We start from the raw sequence: 15,907 nt of genomic DNA, 5'->3' as shown, positions 1-15,907 counted from the left end.
AGCTCATTTACAGACATTTATATCCTATATAGATCTGATATGGATCTTGAAGCAATAAAGCAAGCCGTTTTGTAAATGTTAAAAATTGGAAGAATCTATTAAATAAAAGTTATCGCAAATATACTTAGTAAATAATATTTTTATTTTTATATAGTTAAGACACAGGGGCGAAAATATTTCACAATTCATGGTTATAAACATGGAAATTTATTTGGGAGAGAAATGGAAAGGTGGGACGGGAAAACAATTCAAATTGATTGGAATATATATACCCCTTGGTTAGATATTTATATTTATAAACTGATTAATTTTTAGAAGTGTTAGATATAAAGGGGCGTCCAAGCTTTTTATTTTGGGGGGGGGGGGTAATTCGTTTTTGGGGGGGGTAATATGGCGCGCAAAGCGCGCCGAAATTTTTTTTTACCCCCGCCCAAAATTTTTACCCCGTGGGTAAAATTTGCTTGGGGGGGTAATTACCCCTCCTGAAATCTGTTGGCAGGGGTAAATTTAGTTTACCCCCCCCCCAAAATTTACCTCCGGGGTAAAATTTTGGTGGGGGGTAATTTAAATTTGATTAAATATAAAGTATCAAAATTGCGCGCGAAGCGCGGAAAAAATTTTTTTATTAAGATTTTTTATTTTGAGGGGGGTATTTACCCCCCCCCCCAAACAATTTTGGTGGGGGGGAGTAAAATGAAAAAATTTTTGAGGGGGGTAATCGCCCCATTACCCCCCCCCCCCCTAGGACGCCTATGGGTATAATATTTGTTTTTATGCAATATTTTTTAAAGTGTTAATTCTTTTTATCTAAATGTACGATTTTTATCTAAAATTAAATATATTTTTAACAACCTTACTTATTTTTATTGAAAAAAACAAAGTTTTGTATCGCATGTGCATATTAATTTTTCTGTTTTTCTATCAAATGTTTTACGACAGTCAAATATCTTTGGGTTGGTCTTAGTCTTTTTTAAAGCCCTTCTCCATCTTATTATAATCTATTAGTTTTTAAACAAATATAAAATAACAAGGATGACTCTGAAACGGTAGGACAAACCAACATTAACACTAGAGTGTCAAAACTGAATAAACATAATTTTGTATAAACATCAAAACAAAATTTGTAGGTTAATTTGTTGAAAAACTGCTTAAATACAGGATGTTTAAATACATACTAACATTTTTGGAATGTTGTTAAAAAAATTTAAAATCAACATGTTTAAAATGGGTGTACGGACATTCTGGTAATGATTATAGAGTTGCTACGCTTTCTAAATCATTCCCAACTACTACAGGAATCACCATGGAATCGATAGGACAATTCTAACATGCCTAAATTAACGTAAAAAGCTATCCTTTCCAGACAAACGTTCAGACCGACCCTGATTATAGAATAGCTTCGCTTTTAAAAAGCATAGGTTGAAGTTATGTAAAAATCGCAGTAACAATAGTTGTTTCAATCAAAAATGTTTACAATTGCTTATCACAAGGCATGGTGTCATGGAATATGGACAGACAATAGCCATTTCCGAGATATATTGCTCGCTACAGAGCAGACATCCTCTACTTCCCTAGTGAACTAGGCAGTGTTATGAATAGGTATTTATTGAACAAACTATGAAACATTTACACCTAAAATAATATTGAAATAGATACATAATTTTATATATTGATTTTAGATCAAAATAATGATTCAAAAATATTAAGTTTTAAAAATCCGAAAACGATAGGTTTCGTGATTTCAAATAATGATAAAAAAAATATTTCAAAGAATTTAAACTCAAAATTGCATAAATCCATATAAAAAAAACATAATAGAATTAAATGGCAAACGAATAAAATTATCATGAATGCATATGGTGCATTATTTGCCAAATGTACCACTTTTCTGCACTACCTCTCCGATTTTGTTAATACTCTATATTTTGGTCCGTTGGGTAATTCAAGGATGCTGGATGGCCAAAAAAAGTTTCAGAGTCCCTGGATGTCTAGATATCTAGCTATCTATGAAGGTAGGTAACAAAAATGTAAAAAACACCCATTTTTTCACAATTTTAAAAATTAATTTTTTCATCAATCTTACATCCAATCTATACATTTTATACACCAAAATGATCGTTTATTCATGTAAAAAGCGCACATAATGCTATTTTGGCCAAAACTCTAATTTTACAGGGTGTCCAACAAAAAGTGTATTTTGGATATCTAGCGTAATACCCAAAATACCAGGCCTAAAAAAATCATTTTTTTTGGCTTAAATCCTGTGTTTTATCTGTGTGCATATGTGGTATATAATGGTTCGGACCACCCGGGACTATAAGGTTGTCAAATTTCACTTTGGGACACCCTGTAAATGTGATTTTTGCGTCTGTAGAGCTAAAACTTGGTCCAAATTGGCTATTTTTTCAAATTACTCTAATATGTGTCTTAGTATGTTTGGCCATAGTGTTTTCTGACCAGATCAATATTTTCATATTTTTTGGACACAATGTATTTTCAAAAAAAGAGAAAAAATTTTTTTATTTTTTTTTTATTTTTTTTCTATTTTTAAGTTACTTAAAACTGTCATATAGATACAGATTTTGACTAATAACAATAATATTTGCCTATTTTACAATTTTTTACACTTTTGGGACACCCTGTGCATGTTTTTGAAAAATGATGGTTTTTGCCCATTTTTGGGGGGAAGGAGTCGTTTTAGGGCCATAGACTATTTCTTCATTTTTGTAGAACTTTTCAAGACACATCATTTGTTATATATGCAAAAACCGTAAAAACCGAACCGTTTTGCCGTTATTCACCGCCAAAGGCGGAATTTTTTTAACGTTTTTGCCGTTCCGGAGGTTGTAATGGGCATTTGTGGTAAGAAAACGTTGATTTATCAAGATCCCTCTAAAATACTTTTATTTAGGTAATTTAATTTACTAAATTTCATATTAAGTAAAATTTTTTGTGCAGCTAACCGTTTTTCGTTGAGATGGATTTCAATTGTTAAAACAAGAAAATTAAGTGAATATAACATAAATAATTGCTATAACATAAGTGATAAAAGAAACATAAATCATGTGCATTTGAAATTCCTTTTGACAAAAATCGGTTGGATATACAAAAAAATTTACTACATATGAAATTTAGTAAATTAAAATGCCTAAATAAAAGTATTTCACAGTTGTCTTGATAAATCAACGTCTTCTTACCACAAATGCCCATTAGAACCTCGGGAACGGCAAAAAACGTAAAAAATTCTGCCTTTGGCGGTGAACAACGGCAAAACGGTTCGGTTTATGCGGTTTTTGCATAAATAACAAATGATGTGTCTTGAAAAGTTCTACAAAAATTAAGAAATAGTCTATGGCCCTGAAACGACTCCTTCCCCCCAAAAATGGGCAAAACCATTATTTTTCAAAAACATGCACAGGGTGTCCCAAAAGTGTAAAAAATTGTAAAATAGGCAAATATTATTGTTATTAGTCAAAATCTGTATCTATATGACAGTTTTAAGTAACTTAAAAATAGAAAAAAAATTAAAAAAAAATAAAAAAAATTTTTCTTTTTTTATGAAAATACAGGGTGTCCAAAAAATATGAAAATATTGATCTGGTCAGAAAACACTATGGCCAAACATACTAAGACACATATTAGAGTAATTTGAAAAAAATAGCCAATTTGGACCAAGTTTTAGCTCTACAGACGCAAAAATCACATTTACAGGGTGTCCCAAAGTGAAATTTGACAACCTTATAGTCCCGGGTGGTCCGAACCGTTATATACCACATATGCATACAGATAAAACACAGGATTTAAGCCAAAAAAAATTATTTTTTTCGGACAGGTATTTTGGGTATTACGCTAGATATCCAAAATACACTTTTTGTTGGACACCCTGTAAAATTAGAGTTTTGGCCAAAATAGCATTATGTGCGCTTTTTACATGAATAAACGATCATTTTGGTGTATAAAATGTATAGATTGGATGTAAGATTGATGAAAAAGTTAATTTTTAAAATTGTGAAAAAATGGGTGTTTTTTACATTTTTGTTACCTACCTTCATAGATAGCTAGATATCTAGACATCCAGGGACTCTGAAACTTTTTTTTGGCCATCCAGCATCCTTGAATTACCCAACGGACCAAAATATAGAGTATTAACAAAATCGGAGAGGTAGTGCAGAAAAGTGGTACATTTGGCAAATAATGCACCATATATAAAAATAATCGCATACATATTAAGTTTAAAAATAATTGGTCTTTCTTTGAAAAGAAGGTGTATCAACTTTTTTGCTTTCTATTTAAGATAGCTAGCCGGTTCTTTTAGTAAGTAGTAGATGTAAAATTTTTCATAGAATTCAGATATGCAATCGTTTTTTTTGTAGACCTCTTATTTTTTAAGTAATTTAAGTTTTTAAAAAAGATAATTAAGTCGGTTTTAAGGTACTAAAACGCAACAAAATAAAAGAAGAAAATGGCCAGTATGAACAAAAATAGTAAGATCTTTAATTTGACACCTTACTTTTAAAATTCTGTTGAGTAATTATTGAAAAAATCTATTTTTTTAACCTCGGTTTAATAAAAACTTTAGACCTAAATATTTTCTCAAACAGACATAAAAAACATGGGTTCATATATACCTTTAGAATCAGAAAAATATTACGAATCCATTCTAAGCAAAATTCAAAAAGTTTTATAAAACTGTAATAAAAAAAATAAGTTTATTTTAAGAATCATAATTTTTGGCTTTAAAGGGTTGACTTGAACAAAACCTGAACAAAACCTAAACAAATGTACATACACTGTAACAGATATTTTTTAAACACAAGATACAATAATGCATTTTTAACTGCATTGTTTTAAAGTTTATAAACAGACTGAAGCATATTTGTTCATAATTTTTCATTCTTTACATGTTATGTAAGTATTACTATTTTTATTGTATATATTGTATGAACATTATCCTTTTTTTTTGTCAATTCTATTGGTTAAGTTTTGAGGTGAAGCTTCTTGATTGGTCAATTTTCGAGATTTTTGATTGGCTAGTTTAATAGTTAGAATTAAGTGTTGCCTGTAAAAATATAATATTTTAGGCCATTCTAAGCAAAATTGAAAAAAAGTAAAAACATAAAAAATAATAATGGCCTAAAATATTATATTTTTACAGGCAACACTTAATTCTAACTATTAAACTAGCCAATCAAAAATCTCGAAAATTGACCAATCAAGAAGCTTCACCTCAAAACTTAACCAATAGAATTGACAAAAAAAAAGGATAATGTTCATACAATATATACAATAAAAATAGTAATACTTACATAACATGTAAAGAATGAAAAATTACAAACAAATATGCTTCAGTCTGTTTATAAACTTCAAAACAATGCAGTTAAAAATGCATTATTGTTTCTTGTGTTTAAAAAATATCTGTTACAGTGTATGTACATTTGTTTAGGTTTTGTTCAGGTTTTGTTCAAGTCAACCCTTTAAAGCCAAAAATTATGATTCTTAAAATAAACTTATTTTTTTTATTACAGTTTTATAAAACTTTTTGAATTTTGCTTAGAATGGATTCGTAATATTTTTCTGATTCTAAAGGTATATATGAACCCATGTTTTTTATGTCTGTTTGAGAAAATATTAAGGTCTAAAGTTTTTATTAAACCGAGGTTAAAAAAATAGATTTTTTCAATAATTACTCAACAGAATTTTAAAAGTAAGGTGTCAAATTAAAGATCTTACTATTTTTGTTCATACTGGCCATTTTCTTCTTTTATTTTGTTGCGTTTTAGTACCTTAAAACCGACTTAATTATTTTTTTTAAAAACTTAAATTACTTTAAAAATAAGAGGTCTACAAAAAAAACGATTGCATATCTGAATTCTATGAAAAATTTTACATCTACTACTTACTAAAAGAACCGGCTAGCTATCTTAAATAAAAAGCAAAAAAGTTGATACACCTTCTTTTCAAAGAAAGACCAATTATTTTTAAACTTATTATGTATGCGATTATTTTTATATATGCATTCATGATAATTTTATTCGTTTGCCATTTAATTCTATTATGTTTTTTTTATATGGATTTATGCAATTTTGAGTTTAAATTCTTTGAAATATTTTTTTTATCATTATTTGAAATCACGAAACCTATCGTTTTCGGATTTTTAAAACTTAATATTTAAAAAATAAGAGGTCTACAAAAAACACGATTGCATATCTGAATTCTATGAAAAATTTTACATCTACTACTTACTGAAAGAACCGGCTAGCTATCTTAAATAAAAAGCAAAAAAGTTGATACACCTTCTTTAAGGAAAATAAATTGCATTATTTTACTCAACCAAAAAAATCTTAATATTCAAACATCCAGTTTCCTACGTATAAGAAAATTACCTAGATTTTGAACACATCAAGCCAGGAAGTATTTGAGGGAAAATACAGCACGGCTAACACATTTCATACAAAACATGAGTTTTCATTATCATAACAACAAGCTCGTGCGTATATAAACAAAAGAATGGCTTTGTTTATGTTTGGTGCGCGTCTCTTGGGAGAGTTGCCACGTAAACGAACAGCACAAAAAGTCGTCTTCATGCGCGTCACATTAGGAATAAAGGGAACCTGGGTCAAATCCAGGAAGGCAGACAAACGCCACATAGTTACCAAGACACATGGAATGTTATTATCAAAAACAAAATATGTGGTATCATTTGACTTGTAACCAGACCTAACACATGATATAATAAACTTTGATTAAAAATATTTAGATTAAGCGTGATGCAATGATAAATAACTTTGTAGATTTGAATTCAACAAAGTCAGTTCGTTTTTTGTCTTTCTTTAAGCACATGCACTCTAGCTGGGGTAAAGTAAGACTATCCTGGGCAATTAAGCGAACGTTGATTTCTAGCTTGGCCTGGAGTTCGCTTTATCATTACAGCACAATTAGTACATTATCAATTATCTGATTTTAAACTAGTGATTGATTCAATAAAGTAATTGTATTTAAATTCTATTGTTTATTATCAATTTTTAGCGAAGCTACTCTATAATTGATGTTCGTCAGTACCTAACGGTAATCTGTGTCACAATTCCTCCTTTTCAATATTACCAAAAATTCCAAAATCGACAGGTTTTATAATGCCGTAATTGTAGATAAGTTTACCAAAGATAATATTTCTGGAAGTTCAGGAAATTTCTAAAAATTGGGCTAAATAATGTCATAATGTATGAAACATTATAACAATAATGTTTATTAGCTAGGTAATTAGTTTATAAGAAGCGATAAATCTTAATTAGGTATAGGTTGGTGAAAGACACAAACACTGAGATTTGACCGTAAATTGAAGAAATTCTCAATAACAATAATTTTCCTATCATAATGAAGGAAGAAACAATTTGCTGTTTATTACTCTAGTCCCCAAAGTTTTATAATAATGTTTTCTTATTAGTTGGCTTGACTACTTTAGAGACTTTAAATGAAATTTGAGTGGTTGGTTTATTAAGTTAAGTGTCCAAACGTTTCAAACACTATTTGTAATCCACAAAAGGGGTAATTTTGTGTATCAACATTGAAGATGCATCAATTTATCGGCCATTGTCTTATCCCTTTAGATCCCTGGCAGTCTTGAGATGTTATAAGTATCTATTTCACAGGAATATCTATTTCAACTCTTTTTGAAAAAATGACTTTTGAGTTAGTTCAGAAAAACTGAATAAAATATACCTAAAATTAATTTCAAGTTGATAATTCGAGTCATTTTATCCTTTACAAGACATTAAACTAATTTTGCATAGGTATTTTACCTTTTTTTCTGAAAAAAATTGTGTCAAACGAATATTTACATTTTGATGAAGGTGGGGGGGGGGGGGGTTGAACTGTATCTGGGAATAAGATATGAGCTGGATAACTAGCGCGCGAAGTACGCCGAAATTTTTCTCTACCTCATGATAAAAAGTTTTGAGGTAAGCCTTTAAATTTGATGTATTCATTGTTCACCTAAAAAGTGAAGCTCTAAAACGGTAGGACAAACGAACATTAACACTTAAAGAGTGTCAAAACTTATAAGCAGGAGATAAATGTATGAGTCTAAAGAAAAATTGTAAGAAAATTTGTTACAAGCTGCTTTAATAAAAGATACTGTTTAAGGACGTAATTACATTTTTAGGACTTGAGTATAGAGATGCTTCGCTTATAAAATTGTACCTTGTTGTAATAGGAATCAGTATCCCATAAATCCGATGAATAGGATAATTATATCACATAAAAATGTGTTATCAAAAATTTTAAAAACAGGATTTTTTAAATGGACGTACGGTCTTTCTGGTATCGACTACAGTTGCTACTCTTCCTAAATTGTACGTAATTGTAATAGGAATCATTATGCAAGGATTGAAATCGATAGGACAATTCTAACATGTTTAAAATAACGAAAAGTTCTTATAAAAAAGCTTCAATTTATCCAATTTTTTTAGGTTGTTATTTCACTGTCAATAAAACTAATATAATTTTAGACTACATAAAATTTATTTACCAAAATTTTATGAACTAATAACTAGATATTTATAAAAGATAATTAAATATTAATAATGATAATTATATATAATAAAACATTAATTTTGCTACTATTAAAATGTAATAAATTCTAATATTTAGTCATTTCTGAAATGATTTGAATTAATAAGCAATAAGAGTAAAAATAAGAATAGTCCCTAAAGATATCCTATAAAAAATTCACATTAAAGTATTAAAAATAATACATTATTCTAAAAAAGCTATTGTTTCAAAATACTAAAAAATATGTCAATTGCATCTTATAAAGTTGTTTGTTAAATGCAGGGCTCGGCAGCAACGCCTAAGCCGCCAATTTTCTGTAACCAAGCTGCTAAAAATATTAATCAAAATCTAAAATATTTAAAATAAAGTTGGTAATTCAGCTTCTTTTGAAAGAATTTAAGTCGTTTTGATTACGGCTTTTAAGCGGCTACCGAATCCTGATTAAATGCATAAAAATTTTAAATTCTGTTAAAATGCTGTATTTGTTTTCTTTAGTAAAAATGTATCAAAATTTAGTTGTTGCATAAAAAATATGTTTGTTATATTTTATTTTACAATTTTTGGTTTTCAAGTAGGTAATACAATTGGTATAAAATTTTATTTGGTTCCAATATAGATTTGGTTAAATTTTCAAAATGCGAAAAATGACTGGATTGATGTAAACTTAAACAACTATTCCACATATTTTTTGGTTTATCTTAGAAAACGTAATGCAGGTTAAGTTATTCCAGTATGGATTCAAAACAGATTACCTAATATCCACTAAATAAGAACCGGTTCTAAGCCATACTAAAAATCATGTATCGTATTATATCCAGTTTTCTACGAATATAAAAATGTACAATCATAATATCAAATCCAGTTTTGTTAGCCCGAGCCTTCGGCATCTCGGGGCTAACAAAACTTATTTTACTCTTATCATTGTACATTTTTATAACCGCGAAAAGCTGTTTACTATACGATTCGAAAAATAACTATTAAAATGTTACAAAACTTTTACAATTACAATTATTTTAGTAGAATAGCCGCTTCATAAACAGCAGTCCAAACATATTCAAATTTGTTTAGCAGTGGTTTCAAATTGCAAATTTTTGTTCTGCAATTACAATTAATTATTACATTATGGCACTTTTTAGTTTGTAACTTTTTGAGGATTGTTTTGTTATAGTTAAAATACTTTGCTTTGTGATATCAACTATTTAATTAATGTATAGAAAAATACCAAGATTAAAAAAGATATTATTTTATGGCATAAAAAAGGCATCTTTAAGTTGCATTTAGTCCTTTTAGTATTTGTAGAAAAAGGCTTTCTGTAGAGAAAAGATAAAATAAAACATTTTATTTTAGACATGAAACTTTTAAAGTTCACGCTTAACCTCCCTAATTTTTTTAATTTATGTATAGAATACAGAAACAGGTATTAACATTAATTTAAATAAATTGTAGATAGCAGAAATTATTTTTTTTTAAATAAAAGGCAATCAACTTTCGGTATTATACTCTTAGGATTTTAAAAAAAAATATTGTCTTTTATCAATGTAAAAGTAAAACAAATAACTATTAATATATTGCACTGTAATGTTTATTGTATATAGAAGCTTTGTTGGATCATGGAAAGAAGACGAAGTAGCGGTTTTTTTCGTATATTCACAGTAGCTTTTGATAGGCTATTTTAGGTTGGGTAAATGTAATTGATTGCCACACAGGGTTCGGAAATTGGCCCCGCAGGGACTAGAAATAGATGAAAAGCTACTATGAAAAGACGATACAACCTGCTACTTCGTTTTCTTTCCATGATTAGCTTTGTGAAATAACTTAGTATTTACTATTTAGCACCTTTACTATGTATATTAGGGCCTTCTTTTAGTAATTTTATTTAAAATTAAACATAATATAGCTTGTAAATAATATGAAGCATTATACAAATGTAATAATTTACAATAGTCAAAATTAGTGATTTAAAGCCTATATCGGCTATATCTATCGGATCGTAGCTCTAATTTGTTTTTCAAATATTAATAAACCAATAAAATCTTTTTATACTATACTGTACAATTTGAGCCACTTTTGAGGGCATATTATATAAACATGTGCTAAATTAACATTTTTTTCTTTACTAGTTAGAGTGCTTTGCACTTGAATATTCTTGTTTTTTTACATACAAATTTTTAAATTTTCGAATGGTATAATAAAACATATGAGATTCAAAATGAAACAGTTTTTAAATCCCATCTTAACTAGGTACAGATTTTTTTGTTGTAATTACAGAATTTTGTGATATTATTTTCTTAAAAATACCCAAGTTATTATAATGTTGGTAACTTTAGAATGAGGTGCTTCTGTTTACAGTGAGTTAAACTTCTTAGACGGCGGTGATATTGCACTTAAAGAAAACTATCTGATTTTGTAGTTTTATGTAGGTGCAATCTCCCTACCAGTTCAAATATTGAAATAGAGATCTTGTGTCGTTGCAATTTTTAATTTAGAGACAGCAATACAAATTATGAATTGTTACAAGGGCAGAAGCTGCAAAAATATTATCTTCGTTTAAACAAAAATTAAAAATCTACATCCTGTTTGTTAGGAAAAAATATTTTTTGTTAATTCTGTCTCTGATATTTTTTGGTAAAACATAATAATTTTTCTTCTGGCAAATAAAATTAAAAAATAAAACAAGAATTCATGAAAATTCAATGGAAAAAAATTTGTAAAAGTAGATGATTTTTTTTAGTCATTAGGCATCAATTAAATAACACTGACTTTCAAAATAATTATAGCCGTCTCTATAATAAAAAGTAAAATACTCATAAATGTATAAAATACTATGCTTAGCTTAAATATAAAATACAATATATGAAGCAATTATCCTTAAAAATACATTTATACTTTATTTTTTTGTTATAAAAATTGATTTACAGGTAGATCAGTCTGATTAATTTAAAATTCAGCAATAAAGGAAGAGGTATCTTTATAGTTTTTTTTGGTAAAATGTTTATAGTAACAATCTAGGTAGGTATAAATTTAAGAAAATTTCTCTCTAATCTTTAATCATAAAAAAAGATAGGATTGGTAAACCTGTTTTAATTATTATTAACTTTCTTTATTCCTGATTTAAATGCCCTTACTTACAATAAAAGTTATCCCGTATAAAACGCACTGAAGTGATGTTGTTGGTTACCCCCCTGTGCATATGACCGCTCTTGTTGTAACCCTTGTTCTAGAGCACGCATTTGTTCCTCTCTTATTTGATTTGTATGCTCATGAACTTCTCCCTCCTCATCGTGTTCACGCTCTTGTATATATGCACGTCCTTGTTGCTCAGCCCCTAGTTCCTGTGCACGCCGCTGTCAACCAGACTTGCTGGCGTGATCCTCTGCTGTGATGACCTCCTGTTTGATATACTTGGCCTCCGACCCTTGGCTGTCACCGCCACCTGGAGATTCAAGCTGACCGCTACCTCTCTCGCTGCCCATCAAAGATTCAAGCCCCCTAAAATTAGAAACTGATTTCTGCAGGCTAAAACTTTTTTGAAAAAAAGTTAGGTAAAAGGTACAACAACTCATTGGCGGCACTTAAATAAATTTTTTTCTGTTTAATTGCATGCAAGTATTGCAATATTAGAGTAAAAGACTTGAATGGGAAGGGGTTAATGTATGTCCCCTTCCCAAGGCCCATGTGCCGACTCTCAATCGGGTATTTGGAAATCAACGATTAACGTTGGGAATACAAAAGGGAAAAAAGCAATTTGCTAGCAGACGAAAGGGATATCCAGTTAGTTCTCTGTTTATACATCAATACTATAAATTTATTGTTGTAATCAAAATTGTTAAAGCTTACCTATTTAAACTTAGAAGTTTAATAACAGTAGGATAATTCTATCATACCTGAACATATTCATGCTCTCCATGTTCATGCCCAGGCTAAGAACATTAGCACTGAGTCTTGACAGGTGAGATTTCAAGTGGAGCCGTAGGCTACCAGAGGCAGTGTACATCTTACCACAAAAGTCACATCTGAAATCAGAGATATTTAGCCAGGGATCTAAAGGGATAAGACAATGGACGACTAATTGATGTAAATCCCCAATTTTAATACACAAAATTACCCCTTCTGCAGATTACAATTAGTGGTAGAAACGTAAGGACACTCAATTAAATAAACCAACCAATCAAAATTCATTAAAAGTCCCAAAAGTTGTTAAGCGGATACAGAGAATTGTAAGTATCATAAATCATACCTGTAGGGCTTTTCTCCCGAATGAGTTCTGATGTGGTAATGGTAGTGACTAGAGGTGGCAAAACTCTTCCCACATAGATTACAGTTGTACGGTTTTTCACCTAAAAACATTAGGTATTCAGGGGTCTAAAGGGATAGGACAAAGGCTGATAAATTGATGTACATCACCAATAATGATACCCAAAGTTACCCCTTCTAAAGATTTAACATTGTGGTTGAAACGTTTCAACACTTAATAAACCAACCAATCAAAATTAAATAATAGTCCCCAAAGATGTTATGCCAACGAACAGGGGCGTCCAAGCTTTTTATTTTGGGGGGGGTAAAATTTTTTTAAGGGGGGGGTAATTTGGTTTTGGGGGGGGTAAAATGGCGCGCGAAGCGCGCCGAAAATTTTTTTTACCCCCCCCAAAATTTTTACCCCGGGGGTAAAATTTGCTTGGGGGGGGTAATTACCCCCCCTGAAATCTGTTGGCAGGGGTAAAATTTGTTTACCCCCCTCAAAATTTACCCCCGGGGTAAAATTTTTGGGGGGGGTAATTTAGATTTTATAAAAAATTTAGTATTAAAAATGCGCGCGAAGCGCGCAAAAATTTTTTTGTTAGAGATTTTCTATTTTGGGGGGAGTATTTACCCCCCCAAAATGGTTTGGGGGGGGTAAATACCCCCCCCAAAATCGTTGGGGGTGCCTACGGCACCCCCAAGGTAGGGGTAATTTTTTTTTGGGGGGGGTATTGTTCACAAAATTTTGGGGGTGCCTACGGCACCCCCAAAATCGTTTGGGGGTGCCAAATGGCCCATTACCCCCCCCCTTGGACGCCTATGCCAACGAATAAGAAAACGTCATTATAAAACTTTGGAGACTAGTGTAATAAACAGTCCAATGTCCCCTTCCTACCAAATATGTTGATATCATTTAAACAACAAATTAAGCCAAACAAAAAACGGACATATTAAGTTGTATCACATGTGTTATAAATCTGCTTCTGCAATTCAAGTAAAAGACTTTGAAATAAAAGTAGATGCAAGACAATTAAAGTAATCTATTCAAAATTATTCAGCCAATGATCTACAGCCGTGTAAATCAGTTTTCCCTACAAAAAAAATAATACTGACAAACTGTCAGTCATAAATAAGACTACGTAAATGCTTATTAACCACTGTAATCTTTACAAGAAATTTCAGACGTCTATCTTTAATACGAGCGGAGAAAACTAGAGAAACTCACCCGTATGCAGTCTTATATGGTACATGAGACCAACACTTGTGGTTAAGATCTTGTTACAGTGAGGACATTGCAGCTGTTGATTACCTAAATATTATTTATATTAAGTGACCAACACTAGTTACTAATATCTTTTTACAATGAGGACCCTGCAGCTGTTGATTACCTAAATATTATTTATATTAAGTGACCAACACTAGTTACTAATATCTTGTTACAATGAGGACACTGCAGCTGTTAATTACCTAAATATTTAAATATTAAGTGACCAACACTAGTTATTAATATCTTGTTACAGTGAGGACATTGTAGCTGTTGATTACCTAAATATTTATATTAGCTGACCAACACTATTTATTAATAATTTTGTTACAGTTATTTTTCTGGAATGACATCATTTACAATCACAAAAAAGACATTTTTAAGTATACTAATAGTAGTAACGTTTTTTTGTACATTCCTTAACATCTCGCTAGCCACTAAATCGATTAAGTTCTTCATTTAAAGTAAGCTTGAAAAAGGTCCCCGGGTGGTTTTAGGCTATTTCATTTTTTAAATTTAATCTTGGGATGGTTTTAGGTTTTTTTCTGCTCTTTTCTACAACTTCGATTATAAATCCCTTAGCTGCTGGAGACACAGCCACTAGTATCTCATAAACTTAATTTTTCTTTCGAATTTCTTTATTGCTAACCCCAAAATATCATAACTTATTTTAAATCCAAGTAACCAACTCTTTGAACGCTTCTTATGCAACTATCCCTAAGATTTTTATATTACCTGTCTTATGATCAGCAGGATTGAAGCCTAGATTACCTGGATCCTGGCGACCACCCCCTTCAGAACCTGGCATACCACCAATATCTGAACAAAATTAATATCTTAAAAACGGTTTGATTGATTGGTAAACAATCAGGTAAGTGGACAATTTTTTTAAGTACCTAGGTATATTAATAACATTCATGGGCTGTGTAAATTATCTTTTGTTCACTTATCCCTTAAGATACCAGGAGTTACCAAAGTCAAACACTTCATATCAGAATTTTTCGACGATATAATTTTTAGAAAGTTAACATTATTCAACTAATCATAACCAACTTATTATATGTTTTGTAATATGCTTCACATTATACGAGGGAAGAAATTTTTACACGAATTAATTTGCCCAAGAAAAGCTTTATCCCAAGAAATGCGTTAATTTATAGCTAACACATAATGCAAAAACTATGTCCTTACGTTCCAAGATCTGTCAAATGTTTCAACCAATGAGATGTCTTTAATTTACCTTTAGTATTCTCCTATGACTGATTTGGACAGTAAGTCTCTAGTTTATCTCTATTTACGAGAAAGCCTAAAATGTCACGTGTGACGTCATAAAAATCCATCTCTTTTTTGGGAGTTTCCTTTCCCACTTCTCCTCTCATCCTTCCTTTATAGACGTATTTTTATGACGTTTTTTTATGACATTTTAGGCTTTCTCCTATTTACCTGAAGGAGAGTTAGGCCTGTGAGTTTTGGTTATGCTGATTCCTCTTTGTCCCAGCTCATGTAAGATTTCTAAAAATATAAATATTTATCAAAAATCTAAGCAAGAGTGTCATTTTTTTCGTGTTTTTTCCATAAAGTTAAGTGTAACCGTCAAATGCTCTTATTAAGTCAAACAGTTCCTAATTATGGCCAAATGTATATAAGTAGGTATATGAAATGGTCTTAATTAAGAACAGTTTGATTTAATAAGAGCATTTGTCTAAAATAATTACACTTAACTTTAAGGAAAACACGCGAAAAAATGACTCCCTTTTTGTAAAAAATTCTTCCCTAGTTTTTTGTTGTTGTAAATAATTACACTTATTATGACTGCAAATTTTCTTTACAAATATTTTTCTTGTTGCTTTTAATCTA

At 30.3% G+C, this 15,907-nt stretch overlaps 1 protein-coding gene across 8 annotated transcripts in view; it reads right to left on the bottom strand.

Moving 5' to 3' along the window:
* Nucleotides 1–8,498: 8,498 nt before the first annotated feature.
* Nucleotides 8,499–15,907, bottom strand: part of LOC145328487 (uncharacterized) — a 32,464-nt gene continuing 25,055 nt past the window's right edge. For 2 of the 8 annotated variants that reach the window (XR_013882467.1, XR_013882473.1), the window contains 7 exons: nt 15,494–15,562; nt 14,786–14,869; nt 14,012–14,095; nt 12,785–12,884; nt 12,432–12,560; nt 11,673–12,036; nt 8,499–11,475 (listed from right to left, as the gene is read on the bottom strand). Coding sequence is in view for 1 of the 8 variants with exons in the window: in XM_080172196.1 (XP_080028322.1) it covers nt 11,895–12,036; nt 12,432–12,560; nt 12,785–12,884; nt 14,012–14,095; nt 14,786–14,869; nt 15,494–15,562 (608 nt within the window). In the remaining 7 variants the exon portion in view is untranslated. Of the gene's footprint in view, nt 12,037–12,431; nt 12,561–12,784; nt 12,885–14,011; nt 14,096–14,785; nt 14,870–15,493; nt 15,563–15,907 lie in introns of all 8 variants that reach the window. The other 6 variants (XR_013882468.1, XR_013882469.1, XR_013882471.1 and 3 more) reach the window with 6 other exon arrangements.

This window comes from Acartia tonsa, chromosome 9, assembly GCF_053477335.1.
Source record: "Acartia tonsa isolate MP-2025a chromosome 9, ASM5347733v1, whole genome shotgun sequence".
Lineage (NCBI taxonomy): Eukaryota > Metazoa > Arthropoda > Copepoda > Calanoida > Acartiidae > Acartia > Acartia tonsa.
The sequence above is the reverse complement of the archived record's forward strand: the minus strand, read 5'-3'. Positions and strand labels throughout refer to the sequence as shown.